This window comes from Solea senegalensis, linkage group LG14 (assembly GCF_019176455.1).
Source record: "Solea senegalensis isolate Sse05_10M linkage group LG14, IFAPA_SoseM_1, whole genome shotgun sequence".
Lineage (NCBI taxonomy): Eukaryota > Metazoa > Chordata > Actinopteri > Pleuronectiformes > Soleidae > Solea > Solea senegalensis.
The window spans coordinates 3,905,971-3,924,108 of record NC_058034.1 but is presented as its reverse complement, the minus strand read 5'-3'; the positions used below and the strand labels follow the sequence as shown (position 1 = coordinate 3,924,108).

General features: G+C 39.6%; 4 protein-coding genes across 5 annotated transcripts; 2 read left to right on the top strand and 2 right to left on the bottom strand.

Annotated features, from left to right (window-relative positions):
* The first annotated feature begins 5,068 nt into the window (after window positions 1-5,068).
* Window positions 5,069-9,466, top strand: tmem221 (transmembrane protein 221). Its single transcript, XM_044043699.1, has 3 exons — window positions 5,069-5,717; window positions 7,089-7,174; window positions 8,486-9,466. Exons 1-3 carry the CDS (start codon window positions 5,416-5,418, stop codon window positions 9,007-9,009), a joined length of 912 nt encoding a protein of 303 aa, XP_043899634.1. The 5' UTR covers window positions 5,069-5,415; the 3' UTR covers window positions 9,010-9,466.
* On the bottom strand, window positions 6,527-12,902 carry borcs8 (BLOC-1 related complex subunit 8). 2 transcript variants are annotated; one of them, XM_044043702.1, is made up of 5 exons: window positions 12,835-12,902; window positions 12,516-12,628; window positions 10,792-10,856; window positions 10,597-10,704; window positions 6,527-7,747 (listed from the first exon to the last, which is right to left on the bottom strand). In XM_044043702.1, exons 1-5 carry the CDS (start codon window positions 12,869-12,871, stop codon window positions 7,684-7,686), a joined length of 387 nt encoding a protein of 128 aa, XP_043899637.1. In that variant the 5' UTR covers window positions 12,872-12,902; the 3' UTR covers window positions 6,527-7,683. The 2 variants fall into 2 exon arrangements, with proteins under 2 accessions (XP_043899637.1, XP_043899638.1); XM_044043703.1 differs by lacking the exon at window positions 6,527-7,747 and having other exon boundaries at window positions 10,593-10,704.
* Window positions 12,903-13,016: 114 nt separating this feature from the next.
* On the top strand, window positions 13,017-15,755 carry rfxank (regulatory factor X-associated ankyrin-containing protein). The gene is made up of 9 exons (XM_044043700.1): window positions 13,017-13,287; window positions 13,400-13,507; window positions 14,052-14,153; window positions 14,255-14,320; window positions 14,502-14,602; window positions 14,693-14,818; window positions 15,147-15,213; window positions 15,315-15,395; window positions 15,483-15,755. Exons 2-9 carry the CDS (start codon window positions 13,405-13,407, stop codon window positions 15,530-15,532), a joined length of 696 nt encoding a protein of 231 aa, XP_043899635.1. The 5' UTR covers window positions 13,017-13,287; window positions 13,400-13,404; the 3' UTR covers window positions 15,533-15,755.
* Window positions 15,615-17,787, bottom strand: LOC122780620 (nuclear receptor 2C2-associated protein). Its single transcript, XM_044043701.1, has 5 exons — window positions 17,705-17,787; window positions 17,427-17,517; window positions 16,884-16,989; window positions 16,666-16,733; window positions 15,615-16,184 (listed from the first exon to the last, which is right to left on the bottom strand). Exons 1-5 carry the CDS (start codon window positions 17,740-17,742, stop codon window positions 16,062-16,064), a joined length of 426 nt encoding a protein of 141 aa, XP_043899636.1. The 5' UTR covers window positions 17,743-17,787; the 3' UTR covers window positions 15,615-16,061.
* Window positions 17,788-18,138: the final 351 nt, after the last annotated feature.

Sequence of the window (18,138 nt, the reverse complement as noted above, 5' to 3'; positions counted from 1 at the left end):
TCGTTAGTTTGTGAGAGTGATTTCCCCTTTGAGGCCCGAAGAGATCAATCTTTACGGGTGAAGCTCGGTTTCTTTTATAGAAATGAGTCTTGTTTCTCCCTCAGAGCTAAGAAGGTCCTGATATCAGCGACATTCTTACCAATACTTGACTTTGGCGATGTTGTGTACGTCTGTGCCTCTAACAGTTGCTTACAGTCTTTGACTCCAGTCTATCATTGTGCTCTGAGGCCTCACCCACCACTGTGAACTGTATGCCAAAGCTTCCATGTCCTCTCTGTCTGTAAGGTGCTACACACACTGGATGACTCTGGTCTATAAGGCTCTTCTTGGCTTGATTTAAGCACTTTTCTTCAGCGAACCAGAAGCCATTACGTTCCAATGACATTCTGCACTTGTCTGCAGTTTCTCTGCCCCCTCTGCTTGGAATACCCTCCAAACTGAACTTAAATTGCAAGCTTCTATTTCACTGGGAGCTTTCCGCTCCATCTTAAAAGACAGACAACAGAAATCCATTGAACAGTGTTCTTAAATTGTTACTGTGACCACAACTCTTGCACTTTATGTTTGTTGTATTCTTGTATTTCCATGTTTGTATTGTAGTTGCTGCCTTCCTGTTTTTTTTATTTAACTATGATGTGGGCTGCTGCCTTTCTTGGCCAGGTCACCCTTGTGAAAGAGATCTTCTGGTTAAATAAAAAATAAAAAATCTGTTAAGAATTCTGCTCCTCAGTAAAGGGGAGACATTGGCTGTTAAATAATAAGACATGCAGAAAAACAAATGCAATTTTGTGTAGAAGATTATTTTTGGTTTTTGAATATGATTATAATCAATGACCCATTATGTTAGTGTCAGGTCTAGATGTTTGGAAACCATTGCCCTTAAAACACATGTACAACTGCATATTGTCTTATTTTATTTGTTTTTAATGTCAGTGGATTTACAGTATATAGTCTTAAATATACATATACCTATGTTCTAAAGTCACCTATATCTGAACTGTGCTAATCATTATGAATTATTTTTGCAGTATTGTGTTAGATCTGTTTCAAAGGTCAATTCCAATTGAGGTTTCACTAAATCTGCAGTAAATGTCAAATCCCTGAATGCCAGAATAATTAGAGTAATATAGAGTATTGTTACAGCTAATTTATTTGAGTAAAATTGCAGCCCGATTTAAAAATGTACATGTTTTGTAATGTTTCCCTTTGTCTAGCCATAAGAAAAAGATCCATGCAACTTAGTGATGGGAGTTGACTCTGCTGAGGTGCCCTTTGGCAATTCTCCTAATCCCTGCAGATTAATGAACAGCCCCACACGATATATGATCGAGCCACAGTTGCTGCAGTGTAAACTGAAGTTGGTGACGGACATAAAAACAGCATGAAAATCAGAGTTTGATCAAGAACTTCTCTGATTTTCTCAATAAACAATGAACATAAAGTACAAATGCAAATGCAGTTTACCTGTTTACATTTCTAAACATCTTATCCTGGTTTAAGAACAGTGGACAAGAGGAACGCGGATGCATTACATGGATATAGAAACCAGAATACTGCGGCATATGAACACCTCATCCAGGACTGATCTATCGCACAGTGTCTGAGATCACTTGAGAAATCAAGACCAGGCTTTTCTTGGCCCGTGTTGACACATTATCCTAACTAAGTAAACAGGATGGAAGGGAAGGGTAAAAAAACCAGAATAACACTCCACATGTAAACACACACTCTACTACCATGAGCACTCCTCGGATAAAATGAAAGGGAAATAAAATGATCAAATGCAGAGCGAAGACACTGATGCAGAGCAGACGCACTGTCGTGAGCTTAAAAGATATATTTAGCAGTAATAACTGAATGAGCTGCATTATCAACTATTTTTGGGATGTGACAAGATGTACTCCTAAAAATACTACGGTGACAAATTATTAGCATACATCATCTGTGGAAGTGTGGACAACAGTTCTCTCCAAACGCACTGACAGACACACACACACACACACACACACACACACACACACACACACACGGTTTACAATCCCAGGAGGTTTCTCAAACGATGACTCTGATGCAATAGTTAGTAACATCCCTGCAGACTCCCACAGCCTTTACCTCCAGGAGTCATCTGTATTGAGCTGCATGAAGCTGCCAGTGGATGGTGCAAACCCCCAGCTGTAAATACAAGCAACTAATCACCTGTAGCTAAGGGGAAATTAGAGTTTCCTCAGTGTGGTGTTTACGCACGTCTTGGAGATGTATTCCAAACACTGTGAGAAGTCTCAATCCCCAAACAAAAGGCCTGACTGGCAACCATGAGCAGCGAATATCACACAAAGCAGAAACGACAGAGAGATAAACGTGCCTTTGAGAACTTTCCGTATCGAGTCCATTTCTTTTTTTCTTTTTCCTGAAACTTCTCACTTCTGCTTTTGACAAGATCAGCCACGACCCTTTTAGAGCATGTGGTGAGGCTGTCGAATTCAGAAATAGCCTCCATGGTCAGTGTACATGTGTGAGAGCAATTGTTCACATTGTGTACCTTAATAGCTACATTCTTATCTACATCTCAACAGAATGAGGGTTACACCTTTATCCCCCAAGACCGACCAACAATAAGGCTTCTGTAGCACAACCTTAAGTGTGTCATGATGTTTGCAGTTGAGCAGAATTAACTCATATTTAATATAAATGTTATTCAATGAAGCACAACGTCGGCTGCATCGGTGAGTACTTGTTGCAAGGATAATAAAAGTATTATATCAGAGTTAGACAAGGCCGTTGCTGCAAATTCCTCCCACTCTTCTGGTCTTACATGGATAAAATCTACGTTATGCATTGCAGTTGAAAAGACTGTATCCTAAGAAGTTAGGATACTTGATAAGTGTTCGTCTCTGCTGTTGAGATTAGTGCAAAAGGAGATGGAGGAAAAGGAAGAGGAGGGAGGAGAAGAAGCAAGGAGAAGAGGACCACTGGACAACGCTGCATGAGACAAACAAAAGTTTTGATTGACCACCAATGTTTGCCATAGGTCAACAATTGAAAGAGGTGGTGACCGGTGTGGGTGAAGTATTGGATTATATTAGCTGTTCTGTTAAAGTAGTGTTACGTGACATACTGTGGATCTCTGGGTTTACAAAGGATGGTCCAAAAGGGAGAAAATGTCCACTTCCAGATGGAGACTGACAAACTGGTGACGGCTGACTAACGGGACATCATGTTATTATAACATGATGAGGTAGATTATAACAGATAGAGGTCGCAATCCCAAGCAACGGCAACATCAAGAAGAAGGCATGTGAGAAGTTCCAGAGAAAACAAGGGCTGAGAGAGGAGCTTAAGAAGACGTGGGGAGTAAAAGCAGCAGTGGTGAAGTGATAAGCAGGGAGAGTGTCTCCAAAACATCTCTGTCCAGAAGAGTGCAGTCCTTTGAACAGCAAGGATACTGCACAGAACCCTTAAACACGCAGGGGGACGTAGGCAGAGGCCCTGACACTGAGGAACACACTTTAACTTTTTCCAATCCAATCCAACTTTATTTGTAAAGCACTTTAAAACAACCACAGTGAACCAAAGTGCTGTTGGGAAGAATAAATAAAAGACACCATAAATAAAAGGCATAGAAGCTCACGAGAGGTGATAAGACACAACTAAAATAAATTAAATACATAAAAAACATGGAGGAAAACCGCAATAAAAACCGATCAAATAAAATAAACAAAACAAAAAATAAAATAAAATGGAAATAACTACTATAACAACTTAAACAGTGTCAAAGGTCAATGAAAAGAGGTGAGTTTTAAGAAGAGATTTGAAGACAAAGGCAGATCATTCCACTGTTCAGGGGCAGCCAGTGAAGTGAAGCTAAAATAATTACGAGTGCACCATCTAAAGACGAGCGATGGACGACCCACTGACCCCCAAATAAAGTGCATTACAGTAATCCAGCCGAGACGTGGCTTACTGTTACAAGTGTTCTATAAATAAAGACCGTTAAACCTGCAGTGTGTAACCTTTGGTGATGTTGATGTTATTATTGTTCCTCTGTTGGGTCTTTGTTAACAGGAAGGGTGTAACGTCGTGTGCTGCGTCCTCACTGAGGGGGAATTTGTGTGTGTACAGCAGCAGCAGCAGCAGCAGCAGCAGCACATGAGCAGACGGGGGCCAAGAACTAACACACAACGTTCAAGCAACGTAGTTAGAACCGAAGCAAAAACTAACGTTAGAGAGCGTTCCCTCGGGGTTATGCAGAAGCCTAATGTTCTTTAAACGTTGAGAGGACCAACAATTGAACGGTTCTCCTGTGGTTGCACCACCATTTGGTTGTATTTTAACTAAAAGAGAACATTCGGAGAACGTTGTTTAGATACTTCAAAGAGCTTCTTTGACATTTTTAGTTTTTCAGTTGCTAAATTCACCTTTAGGTTAAAATGAAGGTCATATCTTACTTTTTACTTTTTTGAAACACAGATAAATAAATTTATACCCCACTTTTTATTATTTGCGGTGTTGGTGAAATGAGTCTTTTTAATAAATATGAATATGAAAATAAAACTAGGGAGTATTTATTTAGTTGATGTTGATATGTTGACTCCAACTTGTATTCAACGTGCTTGGCTCTACTAGTGAAACGTTGCTCTTTGCTCCATCTGTCTTAGCCTAAAAACGGCTCACTTCCTGTGTGAAGCGCAGTAATGTCACCGGGCGACATGAGCGCTAAACGGCTCTATACTGAGAAACACAGATATTGTCATGTGGAGCATTGTGTCAGCTCATTTGACAATAAATCAAAGTGACATTTGTTTATTTCTTTTTTTTTAATTCATAATTTTATTTTAAGGTTATCTGTTCTTACTGATGAACAATCTGAGTGTTAAGCAAACTATGGTTAATCTGAACATACAATGCAGCCCAGATTGATATCACACCAGGTTATAAAATCTGAAGGGTGCTTTTTTTATTTATTTATTTTATCAATTTAGCTTTTACTTTTATGTTTGTGCAACATTCTCATCTGAAAGCCATTAAATGCATTATATGCAGGTTAATAAAGCGGTGGTGTGACAGAAGAGTCAGTGTGCTCTGCTCTCCCTGTGGCTGCAGCGCGTCGACGCATTGTTGCAGAAGAACCAGGAGGAAAAAAAAAGTCCCATTGTTGTTGCGAACTTTTTAATCTGGAGATTTAAATCACATCACATGCTCAGACGGAGGCAGCGGGCGCTCAACGAGGAAAAACACAGCAAACACTGATTCTGGACAGGACAAAGTTTTCATCCTGGACCTGGAAGGACACACGGCAACTTTTTATTAACACGCTGCGATGGGAGTTTAAGATCCGTGGTTTTTAAAGAGCTGGAACCAGCAGAGATTTTTTCTTTGGTCAGAATATAACGTGAAAGCTGGATTTTCAGCACAAACATGACGCACACGTACAGCCAGCGGTCTCTCATTGTCCTGTCTCTGCTGGGGATTTTATCCGCCATTATGTCTGTTTTATCGGTCACCTTGATTTTCCAGCTCCACTCTCAACGGGCGTCCGTGAAGGACTCTCCCCCCTCCACGTCCACGCTGATGCCCGCTCATTTGTGGACCGTCCTGCTGCCGGTGTCCACGGTTCTCTGTGCTCTGTCCCTCACCCTCCATCTCTGCTCTGTGGTGGTTTGTCTCCTGCACAGTTACTTCTGCACAGAAGTCTGCAGAGGAGAGCAGGACACTGACAGGTACTTCTCCAGTTGCTCTTCTTCTTCTTCTGACACCTGTTAATAAACACATCAATTATGAAAACACAATCATAATGAAAACAGTATTAGAGGATCATCATTCATTCAAGTGGGTCACCATCACTGCAAGACTCAGGGTGTAATTAAAGAAGTCATCAATTCTTCCTCTTAGAAAATTAAGAGGAAGTCACCATCAAAAAGGGATGAGAAAAATTGAATATATTAATTTATTTCTTAAATTGAAATTGCACCTGTTAATATTTCAACTGAATTATAAATAGTGTTTTACCTAGACTCCTAATTTACATCCTGCTATAATAAAGGTTTAAAATGGTTATATTGAATGCATACAGGTTGCTCCTAGTCTTTTAAGCAAACATATTCACAGAAACTTGACCCCCTTCATCTTCCTTAAATTTCCGTCTTATGTAACCAATGATTTCTGATGCATTCCATGCATACCTAGATGTATGCCACAACCACTAGCTTATGTTGGCTTGAGTCTAGATGAACGTACACTGCACATTACTTTCTAAATTTGCTGGTCAGTGTCATTTTAAGCCGTTGTTCCACTGAAAGTTACACAATTTTATCTAAGACATCATTTACATAAACCTCTTGAGAATAAGCTATGATAAAAAACAACACAACAGCTCTGCAATTAATGTGGTGTAACTGTTATTAACAATGTCAACGAGACATTCATCTGTATCCTAACTGTTAAAGCTGTATTTAACTGTAATTTTATACAAAGCAGAGCAAAACAACCCTTTTTTGGGAATGAAATGAAAAAACGACATTTAACCTGCTTAGTGTGCATTTCTCCCCCTCCTTTAATTGATCTGTGTAAATCACAGCATTATCCCTGACCATACATTAAGCTGAATTATGGTTCATTAAAAGAAAACATGGTTTCAGAGACATGAAAGCCATTATGTGTCAGAGTGCAGGGTCCCACACTGCCATGTTGTTGGTCTACCCCCACCTCGCCGCCTCTATGAATCCCATCGAAACAATGGCCTTCCTCTCTTTATGCACTCAGTGCACGGCCTCTTGCTGGCCCTTTCCCACGTCGGTTTACAAACCCAACAGCATGCCCCATGACCTCCCCACCGACAGAGAGCACATTCTGAGAAAAAGTGAATAACAATGAGCTACACTCAACATCTTGTATTTAAACATATCAGAATAAGCAATAACCAAATGTTTTAGGAGTCGCAATCCTGATATGATGACTTCTCAGGGGAGAAATTAAAAGAAAAAGAAAATTGTTTTTCTATATTCATTTAAAAACATAAGTTGCAATGGTAAAGTGTAAACATAATGTATCCAGGTTATGCATTCACTCAACATACGGTATTTCTTCAACAGAGCAGACTGGTTCCTTTTAGACAGCAGAGCTGTTCGACACGTGGCTGTTGGACTGTTCTGCCTGGGTGTTTCTGTTTATCTGGCAGGTAAGAACAAAACAGTTGAACCTGTATGTGTTGAACATTTACTTCAGAACACACAAGGTCGAGCGGAGAACCTGTTCTTGCCTTCTCGCCCACTTCTGCATGTTCTTTTTGTACATTTTCAGTATTGGAATTTTCTGTGTTTAGCCGTGAAAGAACTCAAACCCCCCTGAAAACGATCATTCAAAGCACTGGCACTGCAGTGGGTTTTCAACAGCAGAGGCAAAAACAGCGCTGCTGCTTTCCCTCTGCTCCGTCCAGTGAGTCCAAGAGAACAATGCATTCTTTGAGCGGCGTCCATGACTTAAGTGTTTTTAATGCTGAACCTGGCAGCGCTGTGGTGCTCTGTTCCACAGAGCGGCTTGTACTAGTTATGGGGTCAGTTCAGGCAGTCGCTCCATTGTGAGGAGGAAGGTGTCGTCCCTATGACCCCCCCACTTCATCCACATGCAGCCATGAGGCAGTAAAGCAGGAGACTGTAGAAAGCAACACCACCAGCTCAGGAAGTCACGTCACATCCCAGAACTGTGCTTTTCTCCTCCTTCCTTTGGCACGCCAGCATCTGTGGTCCTTTTCCTGCAGACAAACACAGGACAAATCAGATGAGAACAATTGTCCTATATTTATTTATTTTTTTACTAAATTAAACACAAGTTTGTAAGTCACTACAAAGCTGGATTATGAGTAGGAATTAATTGTTAAAATCTGCTTTGTGTGAATTTATAAAAGGTATTTACAGATAAGTCAGCATGTTTTATATGCACAATTTGATGCTCAAATATTGCATTTCAGTTTTCACACTTGACGGAGGCGGTGCAGTTGTGCATTACAAGAATGCGAATTAGTACAAAGGAATATTTTTCTGCAAATAAAAGAGAATCTTTACAAATCCTGTGACTGAAATGTCCCTCCCACTTCTGCATTTCGCTGCACTGAACAAATTGAGGAAACAGCAGATACAGCGGGTGAGCGGAGGAACATGTGGAACGATGAGGAAACCACAACATTCCTTCACTTGGTGCAAGGCAAATATGACTAGAATAATGAACGGAAGCAGCGACAAACACCTGCGCATTGAGTTGTGCCCTGTTGTCCCTCTATGGCGACACAAACTTTAACACCACCTACTGCTCATCTTGGTGAACTAACTCCCAACATTAGCTTTATGTTTTTCTTTTACTAAATCTGTGGAAATTTTGTTCACATTTGCAATTCAAGTTAATGGAACTATTATTAGTTTATCATAGGGGAACATATTTAGTAATTCTGTGTCATTTCTCTGATTTTTCTCTCTTCGTGTTGTCTTTTTGCCAGCAATGTCCATCTTCATGCTCCTAACATTTGAGGTGGAGACGGGTATAGCCAGTGCCTGTGTCCTCGCTTCAGGAATCCTGATTTTGCTGCTGGTTGTAATCCACTCTCTGGTCAAAGCTGCCTGTAGCAGTAAGCACCATCACAGAGACCACCTCGACACGCTCTTCCAGAACGACCACGGAAGAGGCAACACGCCCGTGTCTCGGCCCTGCGAGCTCAATATCGGCGTGGACAAACCACGAATGCACCGCAGCCAGTCTCACCTCCAACATCAGCTCTCCTACACTCAGCGAGAGCAATACCAGCAACAGCAGTGTTCTCCTGCTAGAGGCTCACAGGGCCTTGCTAGTGACAAAGATGGCTACAGCAGTGGTGGAAGCTGCCCCCGAATGCACAGGACCCTGTCTACTGAATCTGGTATACTACAGGCCCAGGCTAAACCCTGGAATGGAGTCAACAATGAGATGAGGAGTGTCCTTGCCCGCAAGTCAGGGATTTCTGCTAAAGATTCTACTCTTGTGTGACAGAAAGAAAGCTAATCTTTTGGGTAAACCGATAGGTTACGCACTGGTGACTTTCATGTACAGTATATCAAAAAACACTACATACAACAGTCATTTCAAATGTACCTGTCAATCTGTAGTGTCTTGCACTCATGCTTATTCTTACTGATTATACAGTAGACAACACTGAACCAAGATTGACAAACATTTCCCATTTATCTGCTGATTTCTCCAGTTGGGATTATAAAGCATTCGGACATATTTTGTATAAATGGTAGTGTTTTTTTATATCTTGACAAAAGAATTGCTGTAATAATGTAAATACTTTATTTACACTATACATGGTAGCTTTTTGCCAAATATTTGAACTCAATGTGCAGATGTGTTTTGTTCCTGTAAGTTTCTGTAAAATATGATTGAATTTCAAAGTAGAATGACTTTGAACAATGAAATTTGATTAAAACGATCTAAAAATGTTGTTTTACTGCTTATTTCAGTAATTTCAGTAACAAGTATTTCCAGGGGCCCAAGTGAGATTTTGTATGGAGGAAAGACTAACCATGGGCACCAATGGTCAGAGAAGGAAGTGTGTGGGGTGTGTGGAGCAGAGAAAATATGGCTGGTAGATGGGGTCAACATCATGTAAGTTGGACGCTTAGTGTCAGTGGTAAAACAAAAAGTGCAAAGACAATAACACCCACATACAATAAAACACTGAAACACAACGCTTCAAAGCAAAAACAAACAGAATTTTTATAAATGCAGATGGAAAAATGGCTAGAGAAATAGGTGATTGATGTTTTATTTCGCAGAACATTATAAATTCTAACATTATGAGATTGCAGCTTTCTGTCCTGAACTCAGGCAGAGAAAGATGCACTCATGTCAGATGACCTGAGGCAATCTCTCCATCTCTGAAACTCAGCCAATGTTGTCTTATTTTTTTGCAGATTAGTGTATTGTGATAGTAAAAAGACAGTGATTGGTCAAAGTCTCCTGTGGCGGAACAGACTGAGCTGCAAGACTTTAAATGAAGCACTGAGGAGCTGCAGAAGTGTTATTCACCCTCAGATTACTTGCTCTTCATTATGCTAAATTATTACCATTATTTATGGTATTAATCAGTAAAAGAAAAAGCAGCAGGCATCAGTGGAAATCAAAAACTAAATTTTAAGATAAAGTAAAGCAAGACTATAAACATGCTAAAAGTGCAAAGAGCCAGTGAAAATGTGAAAGCCCAAGATCTACAAGAGCAGATTAGATGGACGAGGATATGGCAAAAAACATTTCATAATTATCTTTTTTTTTTCTTTTTTAAAGTGATGACATCAGGACTATTTTTGGTAAGGATAAAGATGGCCACCTTTCCCGAAAGAGGCACAAATAGAAATTCCCTTTATTTTAAATCAGGCCCATGAGCAATAAGGGCATTTTATAGAAACAGATATTTTGCACAAATGCTATTAATACTGTTTTTTGTTTCCTCTTTTTCGGATCATGAGGACAGTTCTGCTTCATCCTCTCATCTAAGATTTAGCTAAACACCCCCCACCCTTAGACTCTGGACACTGTCACGTCTCAGTGATCATGTTCACTGCTGCCTCCTACCTGCGTCCTTGTGAGTTGCTGATCTGGTCCTTCATGTTGATGGCTTGTCGGAGGAGACCGTCAATGTTTTTGAAATACATGCTGCTGTTCGTCATGCTCCTCACAGCACTGCAAAAAAATCCAGCCAATCGGATAAAGTGTTCACAATCGTAGGAGTGGGAATCTGGAAATATGGGGCTCTTTGTGTCTTCTCACCTGCATGCGTACTCTACGGTATAGATAGCTCCTTGACTCTGCTCCTCCCAACTCTGCATATCCGTCTGTATGGAAGTGAGAGAAAGTAAAGCTCTGAACTCTTTATACTACTAGGTGTGGCCACTGTGTCGAATTCAAATGGTGTTTTTATAATCAAGTGACTTTACACAAAAAGTAACAGAGCATTGAAGAGCAAATTGGTACATTATGAGCCAATATATAATAACCAGTCACAGATTATGCAAATTAACATAACAAACAAAATGTGGAACTGGACAGTAAGTGAACAGATATTTCGTGTAGTGGATTTGAGAGTATGTGTACACAGGTGAGAACATTTCCTAAAATTTCTCAAACAACAAGGTTGAAATTTCTGAAACAGCAAGGTGCTCTCAGCTTATAATGGTGAATTACATCACACCAGCAGTGAGTCAAGGAGGGAGAAATATTAAAGCTATCATATCTTGTTTAAACCCACATAAGGTAGAGGTGGGCAAGATACATCATCTAAGATAAAATCATGAACGTTATCCAGTATTTAAATGACTTCGCAAAAAACGATGAAGCACGCACTAAAACGATGAAGCACGCACTAAAACGATGAAGCACGCACTAAAACGATGAAGCACGCACTAAAACTCCTCGCATTCGCTATATGCGTGCAGCAGAAGCCCTCCTTTCTGCAGCAGTGAAGCAAGAAGTGAGCAGAATTCATTGTCACATGACCACTAGAGGGCCTACATGATCGCATGACCTCCCTGCAGGTTAGCTGTGTGGTTATGCTAAAAGAAAGACAACATAAGAGAAACCAGCCCACACAACAAACAAAGGTGGGTTGAATCTTCTGCAAGTTTACCCCTTACAAAGTGATAGCATCATCCACAGCAGACATTTTGTCAGGTATCAATGATAACATTAACAATGGCTCTATTCAGTTCCTGTAAGCCAGGACAGCCTGACAGTGAGTCAGCAGGCTCCCTGAAACTGAGGAACCTTTATGGAACCAAGCCAGTATTCCTAGTCATTATAAAAACCCCAGCAATTTTTCCTTCATTGACTTCCACACCAAGTAAACCTCTGAGGCACTCACACAGTCATGCCAGAACAATATGGGGCCCTCCCAAAACTGTTCCAACACTATTATGCACAGAATTGCTAAAATAAAAAGATTCCCCTGTACTTGATCTAGTGGGCTGAGAGCCAATTCGACCCCAAAAAACAACCCAAAACCATCAGACTGCCTGTGTGATTCGTCACTCCACAGAATGCGTTTCCTCTGCTCCAGAGCCCAGCAACTATGTGGTTTACGCTACTCAGCATTGACTTATTATAAAGTTGACATCCTATTACACAAGTGCAATCAAAATTCAGTACGCTTTTAAATAACATGCTTTTATATACCTGTAGCATTTTTGACTGAATGAACCATCTAAATTCAATGATAAGCAGGTGAAATGTTGTAGAATTGTGTTATTCGCATTCTTGGTATATACATATTTTGTTAATTAGTAAACACATTATATGGCTTTTCAATTATGGTTCACAATGTTTTTGAGCAATCTTTACAGCATGATTAAAGGTTTTAATTTCACTGTGATGCATGATCTGGGCGTGGGCCTCGGACATTTTGCAGATTTTTTACCCCACTGGTCTCAAACCTCTGATGTTTGTAAATCTCTGGTCATCACCAATGTGACACAGTGTGATGATGATGATGATGATACCTTGTGCTGCACTAGTTCAGGCAGCGACCTCCTGACGTGTTCCTGCAGTCTGTACAGAGCCACCGACGGCTCGTTAGCCAGGACGTACATGCTCTCCGTGAACTTGTCTGTCACTGCAGTCAAACAGACACAATGATAGAAAACACGACCAGCATTAGTAACCAACAAAGGAAACGTCAAAAGGCAGGCGATATAAACAAAACGACTACGGGACAGGTGAACCTACGTTAGCTTAACGGTTAATGCAAGCTATAGGCTACTAGCGTAGCTACAGTGTAGCAATGGGGTAAGTAAATGTCAGAGTTTAAATAATGTGTACCTCGTCTAACTTTCAGTTGCATCTCTTGGTCCTCCATAATGCGAGACAGTTATTACAGTGACGAAGCGGCAGCAAAACAAACACAAAAACAATCCGTCAGCGACAGTTGTCAGCTGATTCCTGCTGCTTCCGACTTATTGTTGTTGTGTGTCACACTGTAGAATTCCGGACAGAAATATCGACTAGGAAACATAAAAAAAACCCCAACCGTTCTTCCTCTGAAGAGTGCCTCCATACGCAGTGATACACAGGATGATTCATGTGTCTCGATAGCTTTTCTGTTATTATGGAACAAAAACTCGATTCTACAAGTTGCAAATGGACTGAGCAATAAATAATGTACAGTGGATACACTTCGCTGGTCAGGCAGACCCACCGGGTGATTTGAAACCATTCACTTTCAGTTTTCCTAAAAGGAAGTTAGCACATTTATTGACCGTGATGCTGGACGTGGTGAGTAGACTATTACATTCGCTTTTAAAACACTTTCTCTTGACTTCTACTAACACAGCCTTCAGTCTTTCATGTCCTGTTTTGTAAATTTAAATTGAATTTTTTTTTGCAGTGATCATGGAGGCCAGAGGTGATGATGATGAGGTTGCACATTGCCAAAATAACCAGACAAGTAACGCTAATGTGTATACATGCGAGTTCAGAGATGACGGGACCATTGGTATGTATGCCCTATTTGTGTTTTTGTCTTTTAATGTACAAATTGCTTCTCGTATAGTTGTTAGAAATACTGGCCCCAGTGACTCAGTATAAATTATACATTATAACATATTTCGACTCAAACTGTCCTAATGAACTTAATGAGCTTAAGAAGAGTGGGTAGAAAATACAAGTGAGGAGGCTAAGCCTACAGTAGTAGTAATATAATAGTAGAAATAGTAATGGTAGTAATATCTAATTGTAGTTCTTCTGACTGATATTTCAGTTTCAAGTCAAACTTTAGTACTTTGTTGTAGAATTAAAACATTGTGGAACATTACCACATGACACCATCAAAACATTAACTACTATACGCTAATGCAAAGATGAGAACTTTCTTACCTACTTCCAAAATGTGTGGATTACAGTTTCAAATAGTAGAGAACACAACAAAAAGATTTAAAATGGATTAATTGTTCAGCCCTAATATACAGTCACCTCATATAATCCATTAAATAATGAATATATTGTTTATTGTTTGTTGCTGACATGGTTGGTGTCTCCAGAGAACGCGGATGTGAATGATGAGGATTTGCTAATGCACGCTACAACTTTGACCAACAAACAGCGTGGGAATGAGGTTACAGTACGTCCAGCAACATTAGACGGTAAGTACTGGTATTGATGATTCAATGGGAAAACTTTTGTGGCTGAGCATAAAACAATTTAAGCATTTAAAAAAAAGTAATTGTTGATTTATTTCCATCAGCTCTGTCAATACACCAGTTGGCAGCTCAAGGTGAGGTTTCACAAGTGGCTGCACACTTGAGTAAAGGTGAGGAATATGGATTTTACCACCGTCCACCAAGCAGTTCAACACAATGCACATTTTTACCCCAGTATAAAATGATGTAAAATGATGTTTTACATCATTACCGTGACCCTCATCTGGAGGATAAAGCAGTTGAAGATGGATGGATGTCCTTATTCGGACTGTGACCTATTTTATTTTGCAGATGGTTCACTTCTGAGTAAGCAGGATGAACGTGGCTTCACGCCTCTCATGTGGGCAGCGGCATTTGGAGAAAAAGCAACGGTGGATTTTCTCTTGGAAAAGGTTAGAAGTAAGCGACTGCTTGTCTGAAACAGATGTACATTAGTGTGACTGAATCCACCGTCTCAGTAATATTGTGAATTTTCTTCTTAGGGTGCAGACCCCAAGACAGTTGCGAGGGAGCGAGAGAGTGCCCTCACACTGGCCAGCTCTGGAGGTTATGTGGACATTGTTGAGTGCCTTCTCAAACATGGAGTAGACATAAACACTTATGACTGGGTACAGTTACAACTTTCTATACACAACACTGAAATTAGATAGATACCAATTTATCAGTCTACTTATCTTTTACTGTTTTATCTGATTTTGTTTATCATTTGTCATCAATGAGCAGTTTAACTGTTATTTTGAAGTGTTTATTTAGTAAGTAAAATAGTAAAATTGGCCAAGTATTTCGGACCATAAATTGAAATCGTATATGTATCGACCATTAGCTGAGCATATTTCTAACAACCAGCATTGGCCAGAGAAAAATCCATATTGATCAATCCACTGCCAAGTGAATTTTAATTACTGCTCTTGAATGAACACTTGTATTTATTTTCAGAATGGTGGCACTCCTCTTCTTTATGCTGTACGAGGGAACCATATCAAATGTGTTGAGGCACTTTTAGGTATGTTGCATGTCTGTAAGTTATATCAAGTTCCAGTAAATTCTGTTTTAATGCGTTTTTTTTCTTTTCTTATAAATTACCACCACTTCCATCTCGTTCAGCCAAAGGAGCAGACATGACCATTGAGTCTGACTCTGGGTACAGCCCTATGGCCTTAGCTGTTGCTCTTGGACACAAAAAGAGTATGTATTGCACCATGATTGAATAATAGTGTTCTTTAATAAGAGATTATTATAAAAATATTGACATTTATATGTTTCATTTTCTAGTTCAGAAGGTGTTGGAGGACCATATTCTGAAACTCTACAAGCCAAAATGACACTGGTTAAAATAACTGACTCCGATTTCACTGGTGTTCAGAATCCTGTTACAGTTACACTGAGTAAACAGAAAACAGCATATTTTATTAATTTTTTATTTTATTTTCCATTTAATCCATTTGTGTGCATTGTCCTGTATGCAACACAATGATTTTGTTTGGCTGGATGACAGCAAAAATGTCTGTAAACACTTTTTAATAAAATGTATTTTTATACTTTTCATTTCCTGGAATGCCACTTTAGTCCAAATGCACCAATATAAGATCAGATTACAGATACATTTCATCATCACTGAATCCACTATTACCACTCAGATCCAGATTCTATATCAAGCTCCCTGTCCATGACTGATGGAGAGAAATTGCCAGACAGATCTGTGAAAGGGACCCATTCCAAAAAAGGCCACATTCACATCAGCCGAGGAGGTGGCAGCTCAGATGACATGTTTTCCAAGTGCCACCACACCATCCCGTGGCCTGTACTTCACTCAGAGGTCACTTCCTCTCTCATGAGAGGGTTAAAAAATGGTCATGAAGCGTTTTCCCCCAGGATGTCCAAGGAATAAATAATTATTCTCCCAAAAAAGTCGGCACTATTTTCAAACATTATTTTTACTTTGTCCACTGCAGGGGCCTCCTGTATGGGAAAGCTGTGGGTGTGGAGTTAAGAACAAGATAAGCACAGCAATGATGACAAGCATATCCTGGAAAATATTGTCACAGATACTTATGAACTCACAGTGACAGGTACAGCTTAAGCTCCTGATATGATCCCTGACTGAATTTTGACCACACTAAATCAGGACTGCATTTAATCATATGACTGCTTTGTTGAGACAGGAATTTTGAAACACATCTGCCAAGGAGCTTATGTTTTTTTGCCTCGTTTGTGAGTCAGTGAGCAGCAAACTCAAAAATACTTGATGTGCGTTATGATTCTGATTATGGTGGTGACCTAGACACAAATTTTGTATTTTATCTTTTGAAGTATGGCAGTGAACAGACACAGTGGGAAACTGAACAGCCGAGGCGGAGGTTTACACTCCTTTCTCTGGTTAATCAGAAGTAGACCATTGTATTGTCTTCAGTAATAATTGAATTTGAAAAAGCTGCATAATAAGATTAAAGGATATCTGAAGTGAGTTGTTGTCCTCTGGGTATAAATGGCTGATCACTGTTAAGTCTCCATCTTTTGGGCAACCTATACAAAAGCACAAGAGGAAAATCATTTGACATAATTGCAATAATTTGCAATAATTAAACAAACTATAATTAGAAGTGGGAGGATGTTCACTCATTAGTTGTAATGAGGTTTATACTGTAAAAGGAAAATCTGATCTTTTGTTTTTACCTTCTAGTCTGCATGTTTTTGCTGAGAAGCCTCCCTGGAACTGGACCTTTAACTCTGACACCCTGACAGACTGAGGGAACTCCAGGGACACCCACTGACACTCACCCTGTATTAAATGGTAATAATAATAATAATAATAACAATAATATATACCAATTTTTATTCATATTGAACTTTTCAAAATAAAGTCACAATGTGCTTCACAAATTAACGTAAAATGAATACAAAACACAGAAACAGTACTAAAATAGAAAAGGCCAATGATAACAAATAATAAATAAGTGGAGTGAGATAAAAGAAATGAAATGCACAACAGTAAAACAATAAAAGTATGTTTTAAAGATAGTTACTGATGTCCCCAATGAGGTAAAGCATATTTCTAGTATGTAAACATTAAAAAGAAAAAACGAATACAAGCAATACTAATGTATAATGTGGTTGTAACCCTTAACTGCCAACAAAAAATAGTAAGTAATAAGTACAGAGAGAGGAACATAGGACATGCTGTGTAAATGTGGAGCACAGAACACACTTGTACTTCACCTGGTCTGAGTTCCAGCACGTTTCTTCGTCGCTGTCAAACATGAACTTCTTTCCAAACTGCTTCACATCTCTGTTCAACACTGAACTCACCCTGACATGTCAACGACAAACACACATCAGATGCTACTTCAAGCTAACACGAGGCTAATTTAAAAGCGGAGCATTGAAGACATTTACGTTGTTGTAAAGAAACAAAACACAGAGATTTTTTTCAAGGCACTGTTTCCACTCGTTTTCGTGTCATAAAACTCCATTTTATGACAGATAATGTTGTTTACCTGCTTAGAGTTTCTTTACAAATCAGCGAGGACGCCATAGCTACAGTATTTTGTTTATTTAAATGACAATTTACCGTAAAGCAGCGTCGCCACACGAGGTGAGGTTTTTACGACTGTGACGTCCACAGAGAGCTGTCCTTCTTTTCGCCAGAGGGTGGCAGCCAAGCACCATGAAGGGAAGAGGAAAGAAGAGTATGGCGGTTCAATGAGGAAAATTGGTCAGTAGTTTCCACATACGAGTGTGGGCATACATGGTTAAATAGTATATTATTCAGAACAGGAGGAATCAAACAGGAACGCGTGGATTGTGTTGAAAAGGGGAAGGAAAGTTAGATTTATGAGAGGATGAAAGAGTTGGACTGATAAAGAGGCTCAAATATTTAAATGTTTAGAAAAGTACTATGGACACATGCTGTGTACTTTGGTTTATTTAA